Consider the following 13,097-nt stretch of genomic DNA (forward strand, 5'->3'; position numbering starts at 1 on the left):
CTAAAAATTAGCTTTAATGAGTTTTTTTAAGGAAGGCTATGGAGTTTAGCTGCATGCTATTGAAATGATAACCGTGCAGAGGTGACTTTTTTAGCCACAGGAATTAGTATCATGGCAAGTTCTTGATTATTTTGAATAATTGAAATGGGTTCTGTCTCTTTAAGGCCACCACCTCTTTGTCAAATGAAATGTAGGGAGATATATGGTTTAAAATTATTCGTAATATTCTGTGGCCTTGTTCCACGTGAGGTCAAGCACCATCTGCCCCGTCTCATGTCTATATGCACTGCGGGAGTCGAGGAGGCCAGCAGATCTGCGATTCCCATATTCTAATTCTTTCTCCCTCCCGGCCATCTTCCCCCATTGCTCCCCCACCATGTTACTCATAAACGCCAGCTCACCTTGTCCCCGTGTCCGCCGTTTTTGCTCTGTCTCTGTTGCAGCCGACTCGCAGCTCTCTGTCTCCAAAATGGCGGTTGTGAGCGAGGAGAGAGACCGTGAGTCGGTAGCAGCAGAGAGGCGGCCACTTTCAGTAACTGAGAGAGCAGGGACACGGCGCCATGGCGAGGACAGAGTGGGGAACAGGCGTACCAATCGACTATAGATTGACGACTGCAATCTTATAAGCATTTAGGGACGGTATCATAATAAAGTAGTAGTAGCAAAACGAAAGGAGTAGTTTCGTTTAAGAAAGAATAGAGGTGAGAATTCGACTTATTATAAATTAAGCGGGTTACTGGAGGAGGGTATAATGGCTATCGGAGTTCTATTGGTTGTGTCTAGAAAACCCGAACGTTGCCGAAGGTCTTATGACGTAACACTTTCCGAATGTAGTCTCAAAATATCGCGTGATTGGGACTTGACGTAGAATTTGTCACTGTCTTGTTATACATAAAGCACTAATGCAATATGAAAATGTGTATTATCTATGCAACTTAATCATATTTCTTGCCAAATATTTTATCCATAAATGAAAGGTATTAAAAATTAACATCCTTTTTCTCACTTTTAAAGACATGTTAGGATTTATAATAAATCTTTATCCACCTCCTGTAACAAAAAGCTTCTAAAACATGGTATGCATGCTTACATTTGGTTTTGGTTTTGTATAATTTTTATTTAATTATATTCTGAGGGAGATATGTTCTATATACGTGATCTATCTATCTATCTATCTATCTATATATATATATATAGTTTCTTTTTTTTTCTATTTCAGATTTTATATATTTTATATATTATATATTATAGCACTGCATTATGTCTGGCTATCTATGAACCCTGGGCTATTATCTCTTGGCATGTGTTTTATTCACAGCCTGTGTTTTGTATACAATTATTGAATAAAAAAATAGTTACAAAAATAAATAAAAAAACACAAATTAACACATAATTTATTTTTGTCTCATTAAAGGAATAACACAAATTAAAATGTGCTTAGATATAAACTGTTTTTGCTCAATTATTTTTCTAATTAATTTCATCAAAAGCAAGGCACATTTGAACCTACAAAATTAAATTTTTGCATTAGGAAAAATTTCTTTCAGTGCATACTTTTGTGCCATTACATCCCATCATATAACACAAAGTCTGGTTAAATAGCAATCATTTATTCATTTTTTGCTGCATACAGTACATTAAAAAGATATTAATCACTTAACTCAAAATGCGACAACTGCACATTACATTTTTTAGAGCCAACTGGTCGATGGAAGCAAACATAAAAATCAAAGGCCATTTGTACAGTACATATCTGTTAACAGAATCATGTTAATATTCATTAATTTAGCATATAGCATGTAAAATTCAAAACAAAATACAATTTTCACAATGCACAAATGGTTACATTTTTCCAGCATATGCACAATTTAAATCAGAGAAGATTTATTGTGTAGCTGAATCTCATGCTGAAAGGTGTCCTTCAGAGCCAGCTGGACATCTCTTGATCAAACTTCTGTGGATCTATGAAAGGCTTGTCGATGGATTTGATCATCAGCTCACCGCAATAGACACACTCACAAGCTATGATGTCATCAATGTCTGACTTGATCTGCTCTCTGCTTCCCTGGCCCTTGCCCAAGCTGACGGTATCCTCCTCTCTGGGCCTGTGCCTGGATTTGGTGGTCTGTGTGGTCGCTGCCAGCTTCTTCTGAAGCTCCTCCAATTTATTCTGCTTATAGGCAGAGAGGTGAGGAATGACTTCCTGAAAGAGGCAATCATAATGGAACATGTGTCCACACAGGAAGAGATAGAAAGGTCGATTGAGCAAGGGGAAATCACAAGTGGCACATTTTTCCTGAGACTCCACCACTCCGTACTTGTTCCTCATCTCCTGGATGTCATCACGGATACGTTTGGCACTCTCTGTGGCCTCCTCCATTTCTTTTTTCAGCTCCTCTATGTGTTGGTTGTACTCTTCCAGGGAGTTACAAATTGCCTCCTTGAAGTGGTCTATTGTAACAAAGTCTGGAAAGAAAGGTAAGATGTCCTCAATCTTAAGCAGATTACAACTGGACAGACAGTTCATGGCTTTTTTGACATCTTTCTCCTCCTGAACCACATGACGAGCAATCTTCAACCACAGCTTCTTCCTCAACTCCTCATCATCCTCTGGAAGGTCAGCACAAGACTTGGCCAAATCTACATCCACCTAAAGGGATAAACATAGGGGTTATTTAAAAAAAGTTTTAGGGTCAATGGTTTTGATGCTTATTTTATTTTATTTTTAATATCTATTAATTAATTCAAAAATACATTAAAACATAATTCATACATGCAATGACTTGACACCTATTCTATAATGAGAATGTGTTTAATTTTTTAATTAAAATAAATTGATATTTTTGGGGGGAGTATTAAAAAAAATCAATCATATCACAATGAAAAAATAATATTCATTAAAAGAATAAAATTCTTAAAAAGAATTTATATATTTTATAGTTCCTTAGAAAAAAAATACTAACATAACTGCTTATTAATATTTTAAAAAACAATATAATAGAGAGGACACCTGCAGACCCTCATGACTGTATGCCAAAATCAATCAATTTAAAATTTCAGATAATTTGGCTTGATCAGGTTGTAAAATGTCATGTGGTGCGACTCCCCAAAAACATGATATTTATGAATTAATAATTGTTTTTTTAAAAACAACTTTTTATCTCAAAACGTACGTATTTCTTAAAATAACTTAAATATTCAAGAAAAAAAATGTTTAAAAAGCATTACATTTTACTTGATGGTTACACCACATGACATTTTTAGATTTATTTAATCAACATAAATACAAATAGTAAATTTCTGAAACAGACTTTTAAAGCCGTAATGAACAGACCTTTTCTTCCAAATTGTGACGTACATCTGAGTATAACAAATAATTGTAAAAAGAAAAAATGTAAGGCAGGTACTTGGTTCTATACATCAGTTGTTGATTGGATCTTGGAAGCAGATGATCGCCATCTTGCAGGGGCGGAGTTTAAGTGGATTATATAATTAGACAAGTCACAAGTCACACATGACTTCTTGCGAACTTCATGCAGACTTACAAAGATTTTTCCTTTTCTTTATTGTGGACACTCTTCTAAGTGATTGCCTCTTAAACAGAAATAAAAGAGAATGTTAAAGCACACATACTTGTAGAGCTAGATCCACAGCTTCCTCATACAGCTCCATAATCTTGTAAACCAAGACGCAGGCCCGCAGGTACCCATGTTCAGCACAAAGGCGCAAGGCATATTTTAAGTCGTAGTGGATGTCAGAGACGTGCGCTCCTGCTTGTTCGAGGTACCACAACAGGGCATCTGGCTTGTGTTTGGCATAAAGCGACAGTAAGTAATTGTGAATGGCTTCATCTTTGACGTCTAGCTCATACACACAGAACTCCATGTACCGGATGGTCTCAGTTATCTGCTGCATGCTACCCATCTGGCTGTAGTTCACAAGGGCTGGGATCAGATTCTTCGGATCCAACCGGTTTCCCATCTTAATCCACGCATCCACCACCTCTTTGGGGATGTGCTGCATGAGGACCGGAGAGAACTTGTAGAAGAGCTTGTCATCGCAGTGTTTGGAGAGAACATCTAAAGCTGCGCTGTAGTCATCATGCTGGCAGTAATGAGATACAACACGCTCATAATCTTGCATGATGACCGAGAAATACACCATGTTCTCCACGTCACCGTGACTAGCCAGCAGGTCATAGATGGTGCTGCGATTGTTGTAGAAGCAATCTTTATGTTTGGGGCTTTTAAGAAAGGTGCGGAACTCTTCACGGGTCTCTTCAAAGAGGTGTTGTTTGCCGTCATCGGCCTCCAGCTGACCGAGTCGGTTCAGATAGAGTTCAGTCAGCCAGGTCACCAGCAGGGTGATCTGAGTCCTCTCACTGGGCTTCAGGCTGATTAGCTTCTTAATCAAAAACTCTTTCAAGGCCTCCTCTTGTTTGGCCTCAATGAACTTCAGTGCGATCTCCTCAAAGTAATTCTGAGTGAGCGCATAGCATTTGGCGCTCTCCAGGTAGCGCTTGTTCTGGAAACAGTGCTCTGCCTCCTTGGCGAGCACCATGTCCAGGCATTCTGGTCGGTCTTTGCAGTACTCTTTAGCCAGATCAAACTTATTCATGTTCATGTACATCTGCCAAACGTCTCGCGCCTCTCTCTGGATGTGGTAGCGAAACACAGCTTTTTCGGTGTAGATCCACACAAGCCCCGTGATGGGATCTTTGATCATCTTTTTTAGCATGCCAAACTTATCTGGAAATACATCTTCATGCACAACCTGCCCATTCAGAGTGCAGATACCCCTAACACGGTCAGGAAGCAGGAGCAGGAAGTGAAACTGGGTGAGTACTATAGAGATGGGCTTGACAAGGTTTAAATCGATGTCTTGTGTGTATTCCCACACTTGAACATCACTTAGTAGGGAGTCGGGTCGCACGTAGTCCAGCTGTCCATACAAAACCCCGTTGCCCATCATCCAGGCGAAGGTCTTGGGGCAACTGCGCAGCTTCGACGTGTAGAATGTGATCTCACTGTAGCCCATATTGACAGGAAACTCTTGGAAGCTGGGTAGGAGATCCTGGTTCTGGGAAAAGATTGAGCTGAAACCCTGCTGCTCAGATCCCTCTGCCAGCTTTCCTACAAACTGGAACAGCCGTTTTCGTGTGGTTGCAACGATGAAGTACTTGGATTCCAAGCCACGTTCCACTTCGAGGCAACAGACCGGAGCTGGCTTGCCATCCTCCTCCAGGGAATGAACCTGTTTGAAGTACTGGTCCGGGTTGGTGTTGAACAAACTGCCCTCAGAGGCAGAAATCTCCGCTTCAAAGATGATTCCTTGGCTGGTGCCGACCAGAATCGGCCCAGTGTTGGTCTCTGAGCCTATTAATTTGTTCCAACCTATGCTTTCAATCAGGTGGCCTCTCCATCGTGATAGACTTCGGACCTTCTGAGTGTTTCGGTTTAGGTATACACATTCGTTTGTGGTGAGACTGATGACTAAATGTGATCCTGTGAGATATTTGAGAAAATGTCATTTTAAAAACTGCATAAAAAATAAAGTATTTTAAGCAGTTCAACAATGAATTACAAGTTTTAAAAAGCCAGACCTGAGCTTTTGATCCTGTTTACACCTGGTATTAAGATTAATTTTGGGAGATCCCATCATTCATTCAGGCAGTACTAAAAACAAGTGTAAATGGGGTTCAAAATGTTCTGTGATCCGATCACTGAAACCACATATGGAGGTAGAAACGCATATTACCACATCACATTTGCATTATAAAGGATAATCTATCTGACGAGCCTAAATCACAACTGTGCCACAAATGTTACCTTTTCTGGTAAACAAAAATAACTCTTTTTAAAATGTATTTTTATTTTACATGTATAATTCTATATTTACATTCATAAATGTAACATTTCTCATGTTTATAAATGTAAATATTTTTTTTAAAAAGTAATATTTATGTTTAAGATTATTTCTATTTTATATAAACAATACATTATTTAATTTTTTTTTTAATTGAATATGTTTATTATTTACAAAAAAATTAATGATTTCATGTTTGTACTATTGAGTATCACAAGATAAGATATCACAATGTCAAACATTTAGACCAAACTGACCAGTTTAAAAAGTTGAAAACCTACTCACCTGTCAATCAAAGAGATGTTTTGAAGTTTGCTGGTTACGGCTATAAACCCAAATAACCTTCTAATCAAATTAACTTACAACTTTATAATTATCATTTTATATATTTACATTTATAAATTGACATGTATCGTTTAATTTAAATTTAATCATAATTAAAGATATAATTTATTATGTAATAACACATTATTTAATATTTCTGTTAAACCTTTAAATTATGCCATACATGGCAAAACATTACTGATTAATTTGCAGTATTGACTATCACAAATTAATCTTGCCATTTTGACAAATCCTTATCTATGTCAGCCAGTCAGACCTAGTTGACAAGTCTGAAAAGTTAACAGAAAGCAAAAAAAATGATAATTTTTGCAAAATCCGATTTGTGATCGGATCACCCGAAACGGATCTTAATACCAGGTGGAAACAGAGCATTTGTTTCTCTGAATGACATGCATTGCAGAGCTTTATATGATGTAAAAAAAATCATATCAAAAACATCCTAAGCATTACATTTGTGTGTTTATTCCAAATAAAGAACTGAAAATATATGTTGTCCTAATTGAATTCCCTGGTTCACATCTGTTGAACTACTTAACAGATGCTTCTTTTGTCATTCTAATTTCAAGGGAAATCTAATCAAACCACTTATGTGTCTAATGACTTTTAATTGATGCCCCAAATGCATTTAAATCCTCCGACAACAAGGACACATTGACACGTTATTACCTGTAGGATCCAGGAAAAGTTTGTGCACTTTGCTATCATCCTTTCTTCCCAGTTCAATCTGATTTGGCTGATCAGGTTTTCCAAGATCAATTCTGAAACATAATGTGTATGTCAACATATTACAACATTTAAATGCTGCTTAAATAGGAATCGATCCTATTTATTTTAATTTATTTAAAGGCTATGTATAATTGATTGATTACACTAACATAAAATAAAAGGCAGATTAAGTGATTTTTATCCTACTTTAACATAAAGTGACCAGCAGATTAAATATGCATTTCAAAGAGAATTGCCTTTAATGGTCCACATCCTCAATGCTTAGTCCTTTCACCAGTATTCAGACATTAATCACCCATTGCATGTACAAAAACTAATCAATGCAAAACGTATCAACGACAAAATCTCCTGATTAAACAGTTGTTGATAACACAGCTTCGAGAAATGGCAGCTTTACCTCAGCAGGGTGTCTTTCCCCAGACTCATGCATAACTGGTTGTTGCACACTGAGAAGTGGTTGATTTTTTCGGGAGGTGAGAAATCGATGCGCTGCTTGTTGAAAATAGGTTTTTCTTCTTCTAATCTTACATTCACAAACCCTGTGAACGAAAAAGATAGCGTAAAATACCACATATCATAATGTCTGCAATATCCTAAATTATGTAGGTTTGTACCTGAATGAGTAATCCCGATGTTAGCCGCCGACACACGGCTGTGTTGACGGATGTTCTGAGAATCTTCATATTGATCCAGAATAGATGCCATTGCAAATGATCAAATATTCACAAAACTACAGTATTTACAAAAAAATACTGAACCTGTGTTTACATTGCACGTAAAGATGTAAAGTAACCTATCCCTATCTACTGCTCCCAGCCATAACACGCTAGCATGTGAGCTAAACGTCCTGTTCAAAAGCTGTTTTTACTGTCAATGTCCCTGTTGTGTGCTAAGTAAAACGTAAAAGAGATTAAACAGATATAAAATAAAAAGAAACTGAGCTTCAAATTATATTTTATGTATCAATAATGACAGCACTGAAAGCCCGAGCTATGTTGTGTGCATGGCTGTCTTGGTCAGCTGATGAATATCATGTGATTATATTAGAGAAACTTACTTCACTGCTGTTCTTTATCTGTCCACGTAGTGGCACTGTTTAGTTAAGCATTGATTCTCATGCATTAAAATGTTGTCACTGTATTAGCAATGACTGGGATTATGCCTAATTTGTGTTGTTTATTTTTGTGGTACTTTTATTTTAAAATTCTGATTTATTTTTTAATCCAGATCCAAAGACAGTGGTCTTAAATCGTTTTATTTTTAAGTTTTTTTTTTTTTTTTTTAACAGATTTGTGAAATAAAAATCTCTATTTTAACATTCTAGTCAAAACATGACCAGAGCTGCATTTAATATTTAAAGGGTCTACTATTAAATTACCTCCGTTGTTTCACCAGTTACAATCATAAAAAAAAAAAAAATCTTTTTTTTTTTTTTTTTATAAAAGGCTTGCAGTTCATTTGGGATTAAAATCGTTAACGAATCATTAAATAGCTTATCTGTGCTCAAACCAAAGATTTGTGTTCTTTCCATTGAGGCCCGTGACTGTGGTGGGCGTGGCTATGCAAAGTCAAGCCTCTCCACATCGCTGATTCAAAAGGAATAGAGGTCCCGTCACAGATCAGAGAGAGTCAATTCAGCTTTTGAGCTGTGAAAGTAATGAGTCACTCATCAGTCTCAACAAAGACGCCAATCAATACTGTGGAGTTTAAAAAGTTTTCCTGAAGACGTTTCTTCTTGGCTTTAATTGTTGGACATGCCACCTCAAATGGATTACTTTTACCACGAGTCAAGAGTTCCGTCCGTGTGCTTAGAGCAGGACGACGCGCTGGAGCCAGCGATCAGCTGTATGCTGGTTGGGGATGGTGCGGTTGGGAAGACTAGTATGATTGTCAGCTACACCACCAATGGATACCCCACGGATTACAAACAGACGGCTTTTGACGTCTTCTCGGGTAAGTGTATGATCTTTGACCCCTTCTAGGTGATGATGGTTAATTTAAAGTAATTGTGAGGATAAAAACTTGACATTTTTTAAACTTTTGGTTATTCAGGACAAGTTCAGGTAGATGGGACCCCTGTGCGGATTCAGTTGATGGATACGGCTGGCCAGGTAATGTAACAGTTTCATTTAAACGGTTTAATCTGTGGTAAATGTAAAAACAAAAAAACAAGAAAGTTCACATTTTGAAAATGGAAAAGTCTGTTAAGTGTAAACTTTGTTTAAAAGTCTGTAACATGTAGATTATGTTTTAAAAAAGTACACTGTAGTGTACATTCCCAGCAAACATTTGGACGTTTAATGACCGTTGAAAAGACGTCCCTGCGACACGTCCTGTCAAGGTTGAAAAATAGTTCCAAAATGAAAGTTTGAAAGAAAATGTTTCTGAATGCTTTTTTAGGAAATGTTCTGTGTTACATATTTTTACCTATTTATGCCGTCATACCGTGAATATTTTTGGCCAGAGACACGACGTTGCCTTTGGACCAATGTTTGCTGGGTTTGATTAAAAAGTTTGTAAAGTGTAAACATTGTTTAAAAGTCTGTAAAGAGTTAACGTAAAAAAGTTTAAAGTGTACTTTAAAAAAAAATTGTAAAAGTGTCATTTAAAAAAGACTTAACTTTATCAGGTGTTCTTATCTATCTTTGTCTTTGACTTACAGGAAGAATTTGATGAATTCAGATCTCTGTCTTATGCACACACGGATGTCTTCCTCCTCTGCTTCAGTGTGGTTAACCCCACATCATTCCAGAACATTACCAAGAAATGGATCCCTGAGATTCGTGCGTGTAACCCATCCTCCCCCATCATTTTAGTTGGAACACAGTCAGACCTTCTGTTGGACGTTAATGTTCTCATAGACTTGGACAGATACAAGGTCAAACCCGTGTTCAGCTCACGGGCACGGAGCCTCGCTGAGAAGATCAGGGCCGCCGAGTATGTGGAGTGTTCGGCCCTGACCCAGAAGAACCTAAAAGAGGCCTTCGACGCGGCAATATTCGCGGCTATTAAACACAAGGCCAGGAAGGTCAAAAAACGGAGGCTGTCAGACAGACGAGCTAAAGCTTTTTCCAAATGCAGCTGGAAGAAGTTCTTCTGCTTCATCTGACCCTGTGGGTCAAAATGTGTGAACTGTTTACACGAGATATTAACTTATTTTGGACAATGTGTTTACTTATGGTCATTTAGCTTTATTTTATGGGCGGAGTTGTTTGATCTTTGGGGAACTTCCCAGGAACGTTTGAGTTGAGTGACATGTGAGAGCTGTCGCGTTGCTCAACAAACCGTTTAAGGAACGTTTTAATCATACAACCTGTATAAGTAATACATGTTGTAAGATTTATAGACCCATTATGAAGAAAGATTAGAGAAAACTACTCCTTAAATCATTTATTGTTCACAAAGAGCACCCACCATATGTAAATGAATGAATTTGCATGAGCTGGTTAGCTGCCTATTCAAAGCTTGAATGGCGCTCACGTGGATGTGTCTCTGATGGTCGAGGGGACAAGAGCGGGTATCTGTCTTATCTCTTTTGTGTCAGGCACTACTTAGACAGACTCTTTCATATGCAAGAGCCTGAACTAAAGCTGATGTGTGAGTTGTCTCCCTCTTTAGGTGCTTGTGACCATATAAATCCAACATCACCCTTACAATGATTCAGTCTGTCCTCCTGATAAATCTTAGCTGGCGATTGTCTTGCAAATTGGCAAGATAAGATTATTAGGCTTGTGTGAAAAAAATGGTTTCCTGCATCCGGGGAAAATTTGGCAGGGTTGTTCCTGGTTTCCTAAGACAGGTTTAGCGTCCTCTCTTGTGTGAATGTATTGTGAGAACGCACACACAGATGAAAGTATAGCAGCCCAGCCCATTTTGTGGAGCCGTAGCTCGGTTATGTTTATTTTTTTTAATATTTTACTGACAGCATGTACTTCTCACAGAGTAAACAGTGCTGTCTTTGTTATAAATGTGCTTCTTGTGGAAGATATCTTTTTTTTAAATGCTGTTTGTTTTTAACAGTTCTGTTTTAACAGTTTTAACTGTTCTGTTTTGATGCCTCAGGCAAGAAGGATGTACCGCTTTCAACATTTTATCTGTCTGCCTTCACTATTGTTTTGCCTTTTGATCAAATTCAAGCAGCACTTTTAAACAGCTTCTCCTTCAGTGTTTTTTTGCATTATCTGGAAATAAATTTAAAGGGCAAAATACATTTCCAATGCTGTTTTTACAATGCAACTATCCAAGTCCTTTGTTTTTATCCTGCTTTAAGTGTTATATGTGAAAGTTGTTTATTTACATAATCTTAAAATGTTCCTCTTAAATATCAAATAAATGAACAACATGATGAAATTGGATATTGTTTCCTAGTGGTTTTTCTGAGCTCAGTTAAACAATAATATAAGCAATTACACTTCCATTCAAAGGCCTGGTTTCACAGACAGGGCTTAGATTAAAGGATTAGTTCTCTTCAGAATTAAAATTTCCTGATAATTTACTCACCCCCATGACATCCAAGATGTTTATCTCTTTCCTTCTTCAGTCGAAAAGAAATTAAGGTTTTTGAGGAAAACATTCCAGGATTTTTCTCCACAGTGGACTTCAGTGGGGTACAACAGGTTGAAGGTCCAAACTGCAGTTTCAATGCAGCTTCAAAGGGCTCTACACAATCCCAGACAAGGAATAAGGGTCTTGTCTAGTGAAACAATCGGTCATTTTCTAAAAAATAAATAAATAAATAATTTATATACTTTTTAACCACATATGCTTGTCTTGCACTGCTCTGCGATGCGCCACACACTACGTAATCACGATCACACGTAACAGGCAAACTCCATCTCATTTTCTCCTCCAACTTCAAAATCGTCCGACATCATTGTTTTACCTTTTTTGTAAAGGGCGTTTGACTTAATCTTTGCACGTGCGCTTTGTAGACACTGAATCAGTATTTTCCTGTGATATTACTCATTACTCTGGTCTTCAGTGTCACATGATCCTTCAGAAATCATTCTAATATGCTGATTTGCTGCTCAAGAAACATTTCTTATTATTATCAATGTTGAAAACAGTTGTGCTGCTTAATATTTTTGTGGAAACCATGATACTTTTTTTCAGTATTCTTTGATGAACAGAAAGTTCAAAAGAACAGCATTCTTTTGTAACTTTATATATATATTCTGTTACTTTTAATCAATTTAACCGCATCCTTGCGGAATAAAAGTATTACTTTCAACATTTTAATTCTAATTACAAATGAACTTGATTTTTTTTTTAAAAATTAAATCAAATTAAATTTTCTGTGGTTATGAGAACATATTGCTTTGCTTGCACATGCTATGTTCTACTAAATTATAGACATAGCAAACAAATGTTAGAGATCTGAATACGCTCCTCAAACAGCATGAGTACTTGATGTAAATGGCCCTGCAAATATCTTCAGAGGGTGTAAATGAGACACACAGGGAAGTGTCAGGTACCGAAGGAATATGAATACATTGTGAACTCACAGTTCTCTGCTCCGAGGTCCCATGCTGTGACTTTGAGCCGAGCTCAGCTGAATGTGGGAGAGGATGTCACTCACGTACCCTTGAAGTGTAAACAGAAGACAAAGGGCTTGTTGCCATTGTTTGTACTGTTCAAACTACTTAAAATTAAATTCAGATTGTTATGATGGCTTGACTTTTTTCAAAATCCCTATACATATCTAAGGCTTTAAGAAATAAAAATATAAACAAAAACTCCCTAAAATCCCTTACTTTCTTTCTTTCTTTCTTTCTTTTTAAAATGCTTAATACGCTATAGCATACAAATGTTAAGGCTTTTTAAAATGTTTTAAACTTTTTGACAGCAATATATCATCAACGTTTAAAGAGTCTTGCAAATTTTCATTTTCTAGTTCAAATCGAAATTTCTATCAAATTGCTATGAATTTCTCAAGTAATGGCTGACATCAGTACTGACAATATCAGTATATTGCACACAATTGAAGATTGGTAAGCCCAAAAAACAATGAATCACTTCCACTGTGAGGCTATACTCGTGTGATCTGCAGAGCATCCTATGAGTTGTACAATTTCTGACTCATTTCTAATGTTGCATTGAAGTGAATCAATATTGATCATGAGAACTAGATTAGGTGTTACCGCTCCTAACAATATGAAAGA

At 37.0% G+C, this 13,097-nt stretch overlaps 4 protein-coding genes across 6 annotated transcripts in view; 2 read left to right on the forward strand and 2 right to left on the reverse strand.

The window, feature by feature from the left end:
• The window catches only part of ino80 (INO80 complex ATPase subunit), a 38,601-nt gene extending 38,048 nt beyond the window's left edge, over positions 1 to 553 (reverse strand). For all 3 annotated transcript variants that reach the window (XM_051874376.1, XM_051874375.1, XM_051874374.1), the window contains exon 1: positions 402 to 553. The gene's annotated coding sequence lies outside the window, so the exon portion shown is untranslated. The remainder of the gene's footprint in view (positions 1 to 401) is intronic.
• zbtb1 (zinc finger and BTB domain containing 1) overlaps positions 1 to 13,097 on the forward strand; it is a 422,399-nt gene that overhangs the window by 347,350 nt on the left and 61,952 nt on the right. The gene's annotated exons all lie outside the window — the stretch shown is intronic.
• Positions 1,590 to 7,978, reverse strand: vps18 (VPS18 core subunit of CORVET and HOPS complexes). Its single transcript, XM_051874377.1, has 5 exons — positions 7,551 to 7,978; positions 7,334 to 7,475; positions 6,877 to 6,968; positions 3,634 to 5,504; positions 1,590 to 2,650 (listed from the first exon to the last, which is right to left on the reverse strand). The coding sequence occupies exons 1-5, from the start codon at positions 7,639 to 7,641 to the stop codon at positions 1,922 to 1,924; spliced, it is 2,925 nt and encodes a 974-aa protein (XP_051730337.1). The 5' UTR covers positions 7,642 to 7,978; the 3' UTR covers positions 1,590 to 1,921.
• Positions 8,450 to 11,291, forward strand: rhov (ras homolog family member V). Its single transcript, XM_051874396.1, has 3 exons — positions 8,450 to 8,889; positions 8,989 to 9,047; positions 9,599 to 11,291. Exons 1-3 carry the CDS (start codon positions 8,691 to 8,693, stop codon positions 10,043 to 10,045), a joined length of 705 nt encoding a protein of 234 aa, XP_051730356.1. The 5' UTR covers positions 8,450 to 8,690; the 3' UTR covers positions 10,046 to 11,291.

This window comes from Ctenopharyngodon idella, chromosome 20 (genome assembly GCF_019924925.1).
Source record: "Ctenopharyngodon idella isolate HZGC_01 chromosome 20, HZGC01, whole genome shotgun sequence".
Lineage (NCBI taxonomy): Eukaryota > Metazoa > Chordata > Actinopteri > Cypriniformes > Xenocyprididae > Ctenopharyngodon > Ctenopharyngodon idella.